Source organism: Ambystoma mexicanum, chromosome 6p (genome assembly GCF_040938575.1).
Source record: "Ambystoma mexicanum isolate Mex_15411 chromosome 6p, UKY_AmexF1_1, whole genome shotgun sequence".
NCBI classification, from domain to species: Eukaryota; Metazoa; Chordata; class Amphibia; order Caudata; family Ambystomatidae; genus Ambystoma; species Ambystoma mexicanum.
The window spans coordinates 1,329,225,592-1,329,241,207 of NC_090935.1; the positions used below are offsets into that span (position 1 = coordinate 1,329,225,592).

Below are 15,616 nucleotides of genomic sequence, written 5' to 3' on the forward strand. Positions count from 1 at the left end.
CGTCCCAGGTGACACCCCGTTTTAGTACCTTAGATTTGATAAGTACAACCTCTTTGAAGAAGGAGGTAGGGGCACAGGATGACCTTTTGTTTTTTGATTGTGAATGGGTCAGAGGGCTATGATTTTTGTTTCGCTACATTGGTTTGGAGGCTGATTGGCCCCATTTAATACTCAATGGCCTAAAGACCTTTTGTTGTCCAGCTGAATTCATCTTTGTGGCCTGTGACATGCAGGTCTCTTTGTGTGCTGTCTGTTTCTGCATGGACCTTTAGATTGTAGGTGTGGAAAAATCTATCAGGAGTTTAATGTAGTTATTACAAACAATTACTGAGAAAGTGAAAATGCTTGCAGGATTCAACATCCCAAAGGAGCCGGCTGTGAGGAGAAGCCTTCTGGGCTAATGCTCTGTTTACAATGAGACAGGAAAAACTTGAAGCAGTTGAGGGCTGTGGCACTGATTCTAGCTATGTGTAGCCTGTTATTTATTTGGGGCGGAAACCTGGCTCGTGTTGCCAGGATACGGTTTGATGGTGTGTGTTCCTGAATTTGTGAAGGGAGCGTTTTTTCCAGAATTATTAAGTGCAAGGGTAGTTCAATAATTTGACAGCAATTGTTCAATTCCCCCAAGTCCTGTGATGTTTTGAAAGTGGGAGTGTTTTAGGTGTGTGGGTGTTAGGGAGAATTCTCTCTTTAGGCTGAATTTCCTAACCTAGTGAGTCCCCCAGCAGCTTTGCTGGATTTCTGGAGTTTGTTTTTTTCTCCTGCCAAGAGTGAGACTCTTTTTTCTCTCACTCTTGGACATGATTTATGGTATTCCTTTGACTGTTAATGTGTTTTATGGGCTATGGGGTCCTTTACTCCATAGGGTCTCATGTGTTTTTACTATGTATGTTACACCGCACCCTCCGTGCAGTGACACAGGGGTGTCATAGTGACACCCCACCATAGACTCCATACCCTGGGACTGACTACTGTATCCCAGGGCATGTAAAGTCACCATTGGCTTTACTAGTCCCAAATTATTAACAGAAACCAGTACAAACTATCATATTGTGGACGTACTGGTTGGGGCAATTTGATTGCCCCGGGTCTGTTAGTCGAGGGGGCACGTCTCCGTCCCCCCTGATCGAGTTTTGGCTGGTGGCAGTGGAAACTACTTTTTATATTCAACCGCAAATATATTCCAATGGGATTTTCCCATTGTTCGAGGCTACCAACTTTAATTATTTAATTCTCATAGCCTCGAACATACCGCCGGTTTATTTATTTAATATTAATTTGCCGGTTGGTATTTTTTGCCAGGACTTGATTCTAAAATTGCGTTTGTGTTTTCTTCTGTGATCCAACCCAAGTCGAGCCCTTTGTTCCACTTTTTGGCGGGCTTCTCCACAGAAGCCTCCAACAGTGGTGCCACTCTGTCTGGGTACCACAGGGGGTGAAGGAGGGGGTTTAGGCACCCTGGACTGAGTTACCTTGGTAACTCAAGTCGCACTCTTGTGTGATTGGCCCAAGTGGTGAGCCGGCCGGCTCACCACTTAGCATGTTTGATTGACAGCTAGGCTGAGTGAATGGGGTGTGCTGCATAAAAGCAGGGCTTTGGGGACTGGAACTTCAGAAGTCGCCACAGGACCTGAGAATCTGACGAGGGAGAAGCTGAGCCAACCTACCACGACGACACCACCGGTGGAGCCCTGCGGAACCGACTCACCACTTCCTGACGACAGAGAAGATCTCCCGGCTGGAGAGGCTTCTTCCCCTGACTGGTGGGGACAACCAGTTTACCTTCTTCTCTTCGCATCCCAGACCGGCTTGTGGTCGAATTGCCTGTGCCAAGCACCCTGGCAACCGGATAGCCACTTACCACTGGACCGCGAATCAAAGGACCATTCCTTTTACCTGAGAAACTCTGCGGCTGGTTTCTTCCCTGGCAGTGCAACAGACTCCTGTCTTCCTCCCCGACGAGATCCTCTCTTCCCCCGGACGAAGCACCGACTTGCATCCGCTGCCAGGAACAACTGCCCCCGCTGGAGTATTCTCACCACTTTAAGGTACCGTGTCCGCCAGGCCTCCCTTTCTAAAGTTTGCTACAAGGTAATAATAACCCCTTAACCTTCTGGACTGGGCTGGGCTGGCCGCCTTGACCTCTAACTGGTCCCTTTCTTTGGTCCAACTCCTTTTTGAACCTTTTCAAGACTTTTGTGCACTGCAACCGTGTGACCTTGGACACATTTCGTTTGATCCTCTTAAAGTGGATCCAGCCTACTGAACTCTAAGTGGGGCTTTACTTAAGACTTGTCTAAAATTCTTCTAAGGGAGTGTTTATCTTTTAGTGACCGTGTTTTTGAATTGCTTACTGTTAGTGCCTGTGTGTTTTTCTAGATGTGGTTTTAAATAAATAATTATATCTCTTTTACACCAAGCCCTGGTCAGTGTTTACTTGTTCTACTGTGTTCTTTTGACCTATTGTGAATACTCTGTATACTGCCTAAACTCTTCTTGAGGGAAGTCTGACTGCTCAGCCACAGCTACCAAGTGAATCTGTGTGGTACAGACTGCTACCAAGTGGATTTACTGCCAAACACCTGTAGTCTTAAATCTTTTGCAGTGGTCCTAGAGGGAACTGCACAGGTTTCTGCCTAACAGTGGCAAATTGATGATGGTGGTGCAGGTGCATAAAATGTCTGCGTGGGCTGCAAAAATGGCTGTGGGGCAGAGATCATACATGCTCTTGCCAGGGAGTAATTTGAATGAGAATGGGTACTTGCCTGCATAAAGCCATTAGTTTGGCTGGGCATGAAGAGTCCTATAGTGGGAGTGAGGCAAGGGAGTTTCTTTATTAGGTTTGAATTAATGAAAAAGGATTCTAGCTCACTTTCAATGCTCTTTTGGCAGTGTGTGGGGTACTTTGAGCACTCTGGGAAAGGAATATATTGTCTGTTTGGACAGTTCCCTGATGCTGTTGATATCTTCCTGGATTATGTGGGGAGCGTATGTTTTTGCTGAAAGCAAGGCTTTGTCGTATATTGGTCTATTGTGTTTCGATCCCAGCAGTATCTGTGGATGCTCTGATTTCTGCTGAACTGTTTCTTGCTAGTGGGTGTTTTTAAGGTGTTTGAGTTCATTTGCGTACAATGTATTTCTGTAAGAGCTATCTGTTCCTTTCTGCAGTGAGGCATAGGAGTCAACCATTTGTGATAAGCTAATGTAGCTGGCAGAGAAATTAGTTGGTTCAGGCCTGCATTCCCAATGTGGAGGTATTGTCCTTGGGTGTATCTCTGGGAAGGAGTTTCTTGTTGGGAGTGGTACCATGTTTTTGATCCGGGGTTTGTGTATGTGGCAGGCTTTTGGTAGATTGATGTATGAAAAATGGGAAAAAATAATGGTCTTATGGACTGGAAATGTAACCAGCAGGAGTGGAGATTTTCCTACCATCATAGGCAATTATGAATTTCTAGTAAATCTGGTATGTGAAGCTTTCAGAAACTTCTCAGTGGGGTCATATATAAAATATGAACTTCTTCCCTTTGCATTTGTTTAAAGACTCGCTGACCAGGACCTTTGAAAGATCAGTAACCCAACGAGCAAAGTACTTGGGAACGCAAGACAACCACCTCTTTAAATCAAATGAGGAGAATACCTTTGTTCCGTTGATAGATGTATTTCACAGACAGTCAGCAAATTACTCAATTTAAAGTGGGTGTGTGTGTTTTGAATTAATACAGCAATTGGTTATATTACTAAGTAACACTCCAATCAAAATAACAATTTCATAGAAGAGAGAATGTCAAGTTGCTACCTTATAGAAGTAAATCTGCTTCAGTAAAGCAGTCTGGACACCACAAGAATCTGCATGCTCTGCATCAAACACATCGTCCAATATCTGTCCACAAGAAAATGCAAGAGACAGTTCATCCATACCAAGAATAAACAGAGGCAAGGGTGACTGTGACATGACAATCACTAACATAACATACTACTCTGTAGATTACTCGAACCGCTTCCACATTCAACACATTTGAACTATTTCTGGCATCCTATTATACTAATTAAATTGAAATCATAGTATTGCCAATGGGAGTGCCAATGATCCTGTCAGTGGAAGTGGGTGGAAGGATTGACTCGCAGACTAAATAATGCAGAATTCCTCTGAATTATCCCCCCCCCCCGCCGGAAGGCAATGCATAGTATTCTGCATTGTGGGGCATGGAGAAGAGTAGGATGGCCGGATAAGGTCTGTTTGCCAGCCAATCAGAAGGACCTAGGTGTTCTGGCCAGACAATGGCTGGAAAGCAGGGCTTGTTGGCAAGTCAAAAATGATGACTATCCCCTAACTGGATGGAACACCCAGGCATTTCAGTCTGGGCTGAATATCAGCCATTTCACCAAATCTAAAACCTGAAGGAGCACCAATGAAATTACTGTACTAACAAGCAGACTTGCAGAAGGGGGAGAATACCCACTACATGTTTTGTAATTCTACAATATCCTAAAATGGATTGGTACTCTGTTGAACACTCTCTGTCCACAACCTGAGTTTATCTGGTTTAATTTGCTATTTGTCTGGCCATTAAACATAAGCATTTTGCTTTATTTACTAAACCACCTTGTTTTCATTAAACAGAAGAGAGCAAGTTACTTACCTTCCAGTATTGAAATCTATGATGGATACTTGCAATTCTAGTGTTTCACTTCTGTCAGTGTAGTTAAAGTATGGTGTTACCTGTTATTAGTACAGGAATCGGCTTATAGGATGTTGCACTCCCAAGCTATTAGGATGCACAATACCTTTAACTTACAGACCTGGTGCAGAGGTCTGAGTCTTAGTGGTGCGTTACATGTGATTTTAACAATACATTTTTAACGAAGAAAAAATGTCAAAACAAAAAAACAAATAAATACTTTTTTTCCGTTGTTTTTTGGGGGGGGGGTTCTCCCCCAAACCCCTCTTTTTTATTACTTTCCCACCACCCCCAAAACTACTATTACAATTCACAACCACATGTACACACTTTTCCAAAACTCGTTATTTATTTTTTTACACATTTTCAGTTAGTTATAAAGGCAATTCGTTTTATATTCGTCAAAATCACTGCATACCCAATGGTGGTGCCAACAGTGCTGTGCCACAGCAGTGCCTCTACCTGCCCCACAGGGTGGACAAGAACCCTTAAAGAAGAAAATGTAGGTGCAGTGTTCCAAGCACTTGGTTGTACATAGATACACTGGTCAATTAATAAAAAAAAGAATCCACTAAATGAAGATCACACATTTACTTGTATACTGTCAGTTTATTTTTACATTTTGGTCTCTATAGTTAGCTCTGCACAACCACAGTAAGATAGATATAGATCTTTGGGGAGGATTTGTTAATGAGGACTTATATTAGATGAAACAATAGTTTTGACTCAATCTTTGGAGAAAATCTTATTGTCAAACATTACTCTCACGTTATGTTAAGTGTCTTTTACACTGCACACATCTCCACCGTAGTCGCTAATAGTGCCAAGCCTTGTAGGGGTAGTGGCATATAGTGTACCCTGCCAGCTGTCAACTAGATTGTTGTCTGTCAGGGTAAAGTAAAATCAGTGGTTGGGAGGAGGGGAGGATCCGAAGTAGAAAGGAGAAGAACAGAAAAACATTTAGCTAAGTATAAGCGGGTTGAAGGAAGGGAATATAATAGTGGTCGCATGCATGTATGGCTAATCATTTGTAATTGGATCGCACACAATTTGATTGAGAGAAGAGTAAAAAAGAACCGCGCATAGTGACAAGCAATTTTTAATCAAGGCTGTTTCTAGTGCAATGCAGGTGTGGTATTAGAGTAAGCAATAATATGGTTGTGTGATGGCATTCAGTGTGTTCAAGTGTACTGTTGAAGTGTGGTTTCTACTTTTCGAGCTACTTCCCTCCTGTGAAAACTAGAGAGTAATCAGAGGTGGGGTGCCAAGCCAAATGACATAAGTGAAAGTGCCAAGATTGGGCAGTGTGCAGGTGAATGTGGTGGAAAAGAAATGAAGAGAGGGATGTGGAAGAGTGGGAATCTCTGAACCTTGTCCACCAACCCTTTCTGCCCGCTAGATGGAGTAGACTATCAAAACCTGCTTATCCAGTAGATGAAGGATACTGCTAAGTCACTGCAGTTTAAATACAATACAAATGTATGCTATAAAATCCATAATGAAGCACCAAAATGCAGAGTAAGGCACAGAAAGCCCCCACCAGGCAGAACAAGGTCTCCTCCACAACAAGGTCTCCACCCCACATTCCCACCACTAACCTCCACAGACAATTTCAATCCTTATCCCTAACCTTACATCCCTGTCTCTTACTCACCCTCCACTTTCTCTCCCTCACTCCCCCTCTCTCTAGCCCTCCTTCCAACAGGCAAATCACACACTGTGCGTGAAAAGGCCCAGAGAAAGGCAGATGAGTACAGGGGCCAGTTGGGAACTCAACTCCTAGCTAAGAGAAAGAGTCATCTTGCCCAGTATATTGGGGGGCAGGCTGCAAGCCAACCCAAGCCACACTCCTACATGTTTAAGGCATCTGTATTACTATTTAGTCATTAAACAAATACTAGCATTGTTTATCCCTCACAAAGTCAAGTAAAGAACAAGCTATGCTCCGCTGTATGGCCCTTCAATATGTTAGAATTACATATGAAACAGAGGAAACTAGTTAGAGCACTATGAATGGCAATCATATTCCAGACCTCTGTGTAAAGGACCAATGGCCAGATGTTGGAAAGTTCCAATATAAGACTAGGTGGGAGATAAGACATTGGATGAAGGAGGCTATATGCAAACCAAATGAAATTTAGATAAGGGGGCAATTAAAATAAGAGACCCGCAGAAGCAAGAGGGCGGTTGTAGTGTGGATAAAACACCAAAAGTAAAAAATGTGTAGGGAAACTTACACTGGGAGGGGAGACACTAGGGTAGGAAGTATGGCATGTTGGTATTACTAACTAATACAAAAAGAGACCAAAGGACCAATTTAAAGACACCGGGATTCGGCCCCACTAAGAGTAACGGACAATCAACAACTAAAGAATCCAAGTGTCTTTCGACCCCATTACTATGTTTGGATAACAGTCCGTGGACCAAATAGGTGCTGAGTCAGAATTATTTTATGATCACCATACAAATCTATTAGGAAAAAAACATATGAAATCCATACATTACAAAATGGACATTTCTAAAACAAATGTAATATGAAACACATCTCTAAAACCTCAAAAGCCCTAGTGCTAAAAAATGTGATACTAAAAAACACTGTTCCTAAACCAATCTAAAATCTATAGTGCAAAATACAAACAATTCAGTTCCGCAGTTGAGTGCAGACAAAACGTTGGTAAACAGAACCACTCACTTCTAAGAATAAGATGATCTCACGGTATTATAGGCCCAATAAAATCCTGGTACACAAAGGTCCCCTTTACTACAGCCCAGCTCGATCGGATACAAAAACTACAAAACTACCAATTAACCTTATTAAAATCTTGGAGAACCAATTGCATAGACCACAGCATAGTAACTATGGCTACGCTCCTGGTGAAGGATGGGAAAAATCCCAGTCTAATTCCTTATACCTTCAGTAGGAGGCAACAGACGAACCTTCAGGTATTCCTGCTGCAATTCCCTGAAGGTTTTTCAGAAGAACCAGAGAGTTTTAAATGTTTTCCATTCGATCAGAAAACCTCCTGGGCAATTGGTCCAACTAAAGCCCTATCAAATCCCTGAGGTTTGTAGGAAAATTATATAATAAGAACTAGAACAAATGTTAAAACTAGGGGGACTACAGCCATCTGATATCCCCTGGCCCTCCCCTATCGTTCTCCTCGCAAAACTTGATGGTTCTTGGAGATTCTACATAGACTATCAAAACGACACACTCCATCTCATTATTCGATAATTACCCTATGCCCAGAATCAACAAGTTGACAGAACGTCTAAGGAATGCCAAGTTCATCACCACCTTGGACTTTACAAAAGGCTATTGGCAGTAGCCATTGAATCCGGTATATGTAGATTACATTGCAGGGGATTTTGTTGAATACAATTTCATTGATTTTTTTTAATGAATTTCGCCGTAATATATGCCAGGGTTTGGGTTAGGGTAATAATTAAGGTGGGGGGATTGGGGGCAGGCTGGGGGTCCCCTTCACATATATTTGCTGTAAAATACCATTAAAATAAAACATTAGACAAAATCGTCTTCGAGAAAATATTCTCGTTGTAATCATGTAGATCCTTGAATCCAGCTGATAAAGACAAAAACAGCTTTAGCACACCACATTTATTTATTGGTTACTTATAACAAGAAGATAGTGTTTCAAAGCGCCAGGAGGCAAAAGGGAAGGGAACAAATAAATAAATGTAAATGACAATTTATAAATAAGGAAACAAACAGACAGCGGTCCTACTAGGCCATCTGACATTCGGAACTTGCAAGTGCAGAGAAAAAGGAAAGGTGGGGAACAGGGGGGTAAGTGCTAAAGGGCCCCCTGTGGGGCGGGAGGAGTGCCAGAGGTGCCTGTTGAGGATGCAACAGGTAAGTGCATGGGTGGAGATATCCCAAGCCAAAGCGGGAGGTCTAATGCCCATCAGGTAAGTGTAGGGCTGAAACGAATCACCCAAGTGCTATGTGTGGGCCCGGAGGGCAGTGCAGGGGGGAAGTGGAAGCTGGTGGCGATTGGGCAGATGGCCAGGACCCTTTTTGACCCTTCGGGGACCGGGCCGCCAATCTCAGCGGCCGGGGATGGTTAGCAAGGGAGGGAGCGAAAGAAGGAGGAGGAAAAGAGAAAGGTCTTCAGTTGATTGCAGAACTTGAGGAGATCCGGTTCAAGACGGAGAGAGAGGGGGAGACTGTTCCAGAGAAGGGAGTCAGCTGAGGATAGAGATCTGCCCCCAGCTCTCTGCTTGAAGAAGCCTTTGACCAGCAGAGAATTGGAGCAAGAAGATCAAAGGGATCTGAAAGGAGAGTATTTAGTGAGAGAGAGTTGCAGGTAGCGTGGTCCCTGGCCCCAGACAACCTTATGGGTAATGCAAATTTATCCTTGCAGCAATTGGCTAGGGAGATGGTCCCTGGGCTTAATGGCAAGGTTAAGTCTTGCAGCCCTATTTTAGATTCGTTTTCAGAGGGCAGAAGGAAGAAAGAGGTAGGTTGAGAAAGAGGCTGCTGCAGTAATCCAGCCTGGAGAGGACCAGAGCTCTAAAGACATTGAGCTTCTGGGGGAAGGCAAGGAAAGGGAGAATGCCTCTAATGGGGTGTAGTTGAAAGTGGGCCTTCTTGGCAAGGTTCAGGATGTGAAGAGTGAAGGAGAGAAGGGAGCTGAAGATGACCCCAAGGTTTCTGGTGCATGGAAGGAGGAGGAGGAGAGCCCATAGTATGTTCCAGTTCAAAGGTCTTCCATTCGGCATATATGAAGCCCATGCCACATCCCAAAGACTGATGGATAAAATCCTACAGTCCCATTTATCCTTCGCACTGGCCTTTTTAGAGGATATAGTGATCCATAGTGCCAGTTGGGAAGAAGAAATTACTTACCATAATGTTCTTTGTAAGGATTCTTCTCCCGCAGATTCCTCATCTGATAGATATTCCCTCAAGCTTTGCTGCTTCAGAACATTTTCGACAGGGGACTTAGTGGACCTCGACCCGGTCTTGCTCGGCGTCTGGCTGTCAGCTGTGGACATGACGTCAGGTGTTGTATAAATACCACATCACTACGCCCCAACCTCAGTTCCCCCCTTTCTTCCAGAGCCCCACACGCTGCATAGGAAAACAGAGAGAACAAACGTGCTAATGAACTATAGACCTCCGACGGAGGAACAATTGAACAAACACTACAAGTAGCGTTAGAAAAATCTTTGTTTTTTTTAAAACTGTGGCAGGAAGACAGAAAACGGACCCAGAGGACCATCACCAAGTCAACGTGAAAGGGAAGATGCACGCTAACCACTGACTTTCTGGGAGGGGAGATGAGGAATCTGTGGGAGAAGAATCCATAGAAGGAGTAATTTCTCCTTCAATGGATTGCTTTTCTCCTGCAAATTCCTCATCTGATAGATTCACAAAGCAGTAAATGAAGGAGGCGGGCACAAAGTTATACCAAGACATATTGCAGCACTGCCCTGCCTATAAACATGCATCACTAGTACGAGCCCCATCCAGACTGTAGTGCTTTGCGAAGGTATGCAGAGATGACCATGTCGCAGCGTGACAAATCTCCCGGGCAGGGACTGCAATGCTGTTGATGCGCTTGTCGAATAGGCCCTCTCTTTATTGTTTTCGGTAGTTTGCACAACATACCAACAACATACCGCAATGACCTCTCAACCCCACCCTCCAAAACAAACACACATATGGCAATGCAGTACAGCGGCATTGAAGCAGAAAAAAAGGAAAAAGGAAAAAGAGACATCAATTAAAGGGTTTTCGTTTGAGAACATATCAGTCTGCACTGGCTGTCTGTCAGCATTTTTCCCAATGCCAACTCCCATTTTAGGCGGGGTGTGTTGGTCTGAAGTAGCCTCTGTGCTCTAATACACTTATATGTAACAGAGACCAATGCCTTAGCAGACATGGATGTTGTCACATACTGAAGCGCTGAGGGGGTCAGGGGCACCTGTGGGGAATTGGGCCACGTAACCCTGATCGCCTCCCGCAGGAAGTACAGAAACATTATTAGTCTGTCCCACACCCCTCTAATTTTCAGATCTGCTCAAGTGATTAAGTGTACATCCACTACCAAATCCCCCCAAAGAACGTAACCCTAAACCTTTCAAAGTGTATCTGAAAGATCTTTTCATGGGTAATTGGTATACCTCTGACCCTATATATGGCAAATGTGGGAGAGTAGAGAGATACCTTCCCAGTGAAATTCAGCACTTTGTGCCATGCCTTAGATGCGTTTAAAATCGGTTGGACCTCAGCTCAGGGGAATGTAGGGGGAGTCTCCACAGCAGGTCCGTCAGGTCATCTGGGTGTGCAATCGCCTTTTCAAGGGAGGCATGAGGGAGATCGGCTGAGGGAGACAACGACCAAATGAAATACTGTACCTGTGCAGCCAGGAAATATACATATAGGTCAGGATCTCCAACTCTCCCAGGTCATAGTGCAATGTCAAAACATCAAGTGATACTCTGGACTGTCTACCAGCCCAAATCAAGCATGTCATCATTTTACATGATCTAGACCAGAGGTTGGAGGGAGGACAAATAGGGACGTTATTGAATATATATAAAAACATTGGGAGTATAACCATCTTGGCTAAGGAAATTCAGGCTGCTTGCGATATGGGCACCAAAATCCAAGCCTCAACTCTGTGCTCTAGGAACTCTAAGGCTTTCTGATAATTTTTCTCAAACAAATCAGCCGGGGAAGTGGTTATATGGATACCTAGGTATCGCATGCCATCAGGGCACCATCTGAAGTCTTCGAAAATATGTGCCTGTGAGACCACAGGTGTTAGGGGCAGCACCTCTGATTTAGACCAGTTGATCCGCAACCCAGAGACGTTGCCGTATGGCTGAGTCGACTGTGTGACCGATTGTAGATTTCCCTTGGGTGTTTTAAAAACAACATATTGGGCATCATTATGAAAATCCCGATAAAAACGCAGTCATTACCAGCATGGTGGTGATAGCGTGTCCCTGCACCCTTGCCGCCGCTAATAGCAGCTGATTACGAGTGCGCGAGCACGCGTGAACACCCATGCCGGTAATGGCTCCACTGCCATGCCGCTAAAGGCCCTCCAACCCCCCGATAGCGCCATCACGGGACCCGCCGATACCGCCTCCACCTAGGAGCAACCCCTTAATAACGACCCGGTAATACCATCATGCAAATACCGAGCTCGTAATACCGGACCCGGAAGTAACGTCATTGAACCGGAACGGGAAATGCCCCGACGGCCATCTTAAAAAACACAATCCATTGCAATCCTCTCAACCCAGCAGTGCTACAGAGTGGAGAGGAGGGCCATACTATCCATCATGTCTAAGGCAACTCGCAAGACCACCCCCTGCCTGCGCAAGAAGCGCTTCTCCGACGAGGAGCTCAACATGCTCGCGGATACGCTGGCCGCCCATGCGGATGAGGTGTTCGCCAACAACCTCAAAAGGGAAGTGCAACTCCGAAAAAAACAAATATGGGAGGAGGTGGCGCGGAAGGTGACAGCGGTTGGCACCACCCCCGCAAGGTCAAAGACTGTAAGAAGAGATGGGATGACCTACGTCTCCAGGTGCGAAACATCCTATCATCGAATCGCAGTGAGGCCATGGCTACAGGCGGGGGGCCCACTCACCCATCAAATTGATGCGAAGGGAAGAGACCTGCAGCACCACTATAAATATGGAGTCGATTGAGGGCTTCAGTGAAATGGAGATGGGTGCGGCGACATCGGGAGATGGAGACGGGTGCGGCGACATCGGGAGATGGAGGTGAGTGACCCCGCAAACCCCAGTAGGCCAAAACATGACGTAGATGTGAAAGTGAACCAAGCCAATGCATGGCCCATCATACACACATATACAGATCCATGTCCAGATGGAGGCCCAAACCCTGGCACAATGAAATGCATGCTGCGTGCCAATCCCATTACCAACAGACACCCAACACACAGGGATCATTCACATGTCACACATCACACAAACCGCAATACAATGGTATGCCACCTGGTACACATCAGTACAGAATGGCGATGCCACGGCTTATGCCAATATGCCCCCCCCCTTGAAAGTACCCTGTGTGTCACACCCACAAGAATGCAATGCATGAAAAATGAAATACTGTACAGCACCAAATCATGCATCTTGCATGTAACACCATCACTGATGCCCTGCATCTCTTGTTCCCTCACAGGCACTGACGCAGAAAGTGAAGGGCAGGACCCTGCCCCAAGGGCATCGACACACTCTAAGGCATCCAGGGCCAGACCAGAAGGCACTGGGCCTTCCATCTCCGGGGCAGCACCGACGGCCAGAGTGCAACCCAGGACACCAGTACAGGCCAGGCCAGCTGAGGAGGACAATATAGCAGCCGACAAGACTGCCAATACAGAGTCGGCAACAATAGCAAAGGGAGAGGCTGATGATACGGAGTCCGCTGCCACCAGTTCTGTAGGTGAAATACGGGAGGCAAATGCTGCAACCATACAGGCCATCAACTCAAGCGCCATAGTCATTTGTGACAGTTTCGGGGCGGTGACACAGGTCCTTAGCTGGACCATATGCAGCAGCAACAACAACCTACACCGGCGGTGCCACATCCATCCACCTCCACCCCATCAACCACACCTGCCAGCTCGACTCCCTCAAGCCCTGTGCGGATGATGAGGCGAAGTAGAAGGCACACGGAGATGCTGCCCCCAGACCCGAAAAGAGGCCGGAAATAGCCGGTCCACCCACATTGTGTGTGGGATGACAATGGGTAAGGGGGGAGGTGGTGTTGGTGGTGTTTGGGGGTGTTGGGAGTGTTTGTTGGGGGGTATGAGGTGTTTTGGGGGTATGGGGCGTTTGGGGAGGTATGGGGCTTTTTGGGGGTTTTGGGGGAGGGGGGGAGGGCGTGTGAGAGGTGGAGGGATGAAGCACTATATTGTTATTTTTCCTAATACACCCGTTGTGTGCAAATTCATTTCATGACTGGACATTGTTAATTTCGTGTGTGCTTATTCATGACAGCGCACAGTGCCCAACTCCCCACACACCCTATGTCCCTTTCCACACGATCCCAGTGCAATGTAGTACTAACGCATAACCATCAACGTTCCTGTGGTTCAGAAGTAATCGTCAATCAGTGATTGGCGCACAGCATGGCCATCTTGTGCATCACGAACTGCCAGGGGTGCTGCTTCTCCTCCATCATCATCATCCTCATCATCCTCACCCGGTGCATGCAGGTCAATGTCAGGTGGCAGTGGTACGTTTCTCTGGATGCACAGTTGTGCAGCATGACACAGACCATGGTGATCTTTGCAACCTTCTCAGGCCCATAAAGGAGTGCTCCACCAGACCTGCTGAGGCAGCGGAACCGTGCCTAAAACAGGCCAAAGGTCTGCTCAATCACAACACGGGTAAGGGTATGAACCCAATTGTACTCCTCTTCGTGCCTGTTCTGCGGGTTCCATACAGGGGTAAGTAGCCACGGCTTCAAGGGATAGCCACCATCACCTGCATGGGAGCACAATGAGGTATGTGTGAGTCAATATCTAACCTGACACCTTTAGGAATCACTGCCATGGCTGCAGCTATTTGGTATTGACATGCCCATGGTGGCCTGCTTGTGCGTCTGGCATGTTGTCATTGCTGTGCAGCACTGGTGTTATGTATGCCATTGATGTGTCATGTTCAGGTTGTGATGTTCAGGGCAACAGTGTATAGCTGTAAGTACATTGTCCACTCACCACCCAATCTCACCCAGGTGGAGTATACATCCCCCCCATTTCACCCAGGTGGACTATGCATCACCCGCCCATCTCACTCAGGTGGAGTATGCATCCCCCCCAATCTCACCCAGGTGGAGTATGCAACCCCCCATCTCACAACCCCACTGCACTACCATGGCCCAGTCAGGCAATTTACCAAGCAGCCAGGCACGTCGTCCAGCTTGTTGCTCCATGTAGCGGGGTAGCGGGGAGTTACGCAGCACCATGGCATCATGTGTAGATCCGGGATATCGGGAGCAACAATGTGTGATCATCTTGCTGGAGTCACATACCATCTGCACATTGATGGAGTGGTATTGCTTGCGATTGCGGTACACCACCTCATTGGCATGAGGGACCACCAACTCTACATGGGTGCAGTCGAGGGCACCGACGCAATTGGGCATGCCTGCCAGTGCATGGAAGCTTACTTTAGTGTCAGCGAGCTCCCGGCCAATCCGTGGTAGGGATATGTGGATGCTTGCATGCTTCAGGAGGGCATCAAGCACTTGGGTCAGCATGTGAGAAAAGAGTGGTTATGATATGCCATGCAGCTGGCCCACTGTAGGTAGGCTGGTAAGTGCCTGTGGCAGGAAGCGGAGCACAAACACCACCTTCAGTAGAGGGTGGATGGCAGTGCGGATTTCTATCAGGCTGACAATGTCGTTGTATATCATGTTCACTATGGTGGTGATGGTGTCCCGGTCCAAACGGTACAGGGTGTGGATCTGTATGGGGGTTAAGATGAATGGACTGGCTCTGAGGCGAGGTATTGTTGGCTGCCTACGTGGTACCACTGGCGGCACTGGTGGGACCTGCAGGGCCTGTCTCAACCTCCTTCTCCTCCGGCGTCTCCTCTGTGCTGCCTGTTGTTGTTTTGTTGTTGTTGTTGCTGGTGGAGCAGTGCAGGCATGTCCTCCGGCCCCAGGATTGCTACAGCAAGTGGGATCATTTTGGTGTTGGAAGGGGTGTGGTGTGTGGGTGTGCTCCTTTTGTGCTGGGACAGGCTCCTTTGGCTCCACCTGTGGTGATTGTGTGCACCTGTGGCAGTTGGCTACACTGCAGGTGGCTATTTACGGGTGGTCTGCGATGCCTGTAATACCGCCATCGTGCAGTCCCTATTTATCGCCTTCGGGATGCCGGTAAGTGCATGCCCGCGTGACTTGTGATGACCTCCTGTTAGCTGCA

The 15,616-nt window shown here is 46.5% G+C and overlaps 1 protein-coding gene across 2 annotated transcripts in view; it reads right to left on the bottom strand.

Moving 5' to 3' along the window:
- The window catches only part of LOC138510377 (coiled-coil domain-containing protein 171-like), a 3,784,015-nt gene that overhangs the window by 2,458,615 nt on the left and 1,309,784 nt on the right, over window positions 1–15,616 (bottom strand). For both annotated transcript variants that reach the window (XM_069625990.1, XM_069625991.1), the window contains one exon: window positions 3,797–3,880. In XM_069625990.1, coding sequence (XP_069482091.1) covers window positions 3,797–3,880 — 84 coding nt within the window. The remainder of the gene's footprint in view (window positions 1–3,796; window positions 3,881–15,616) is intronic.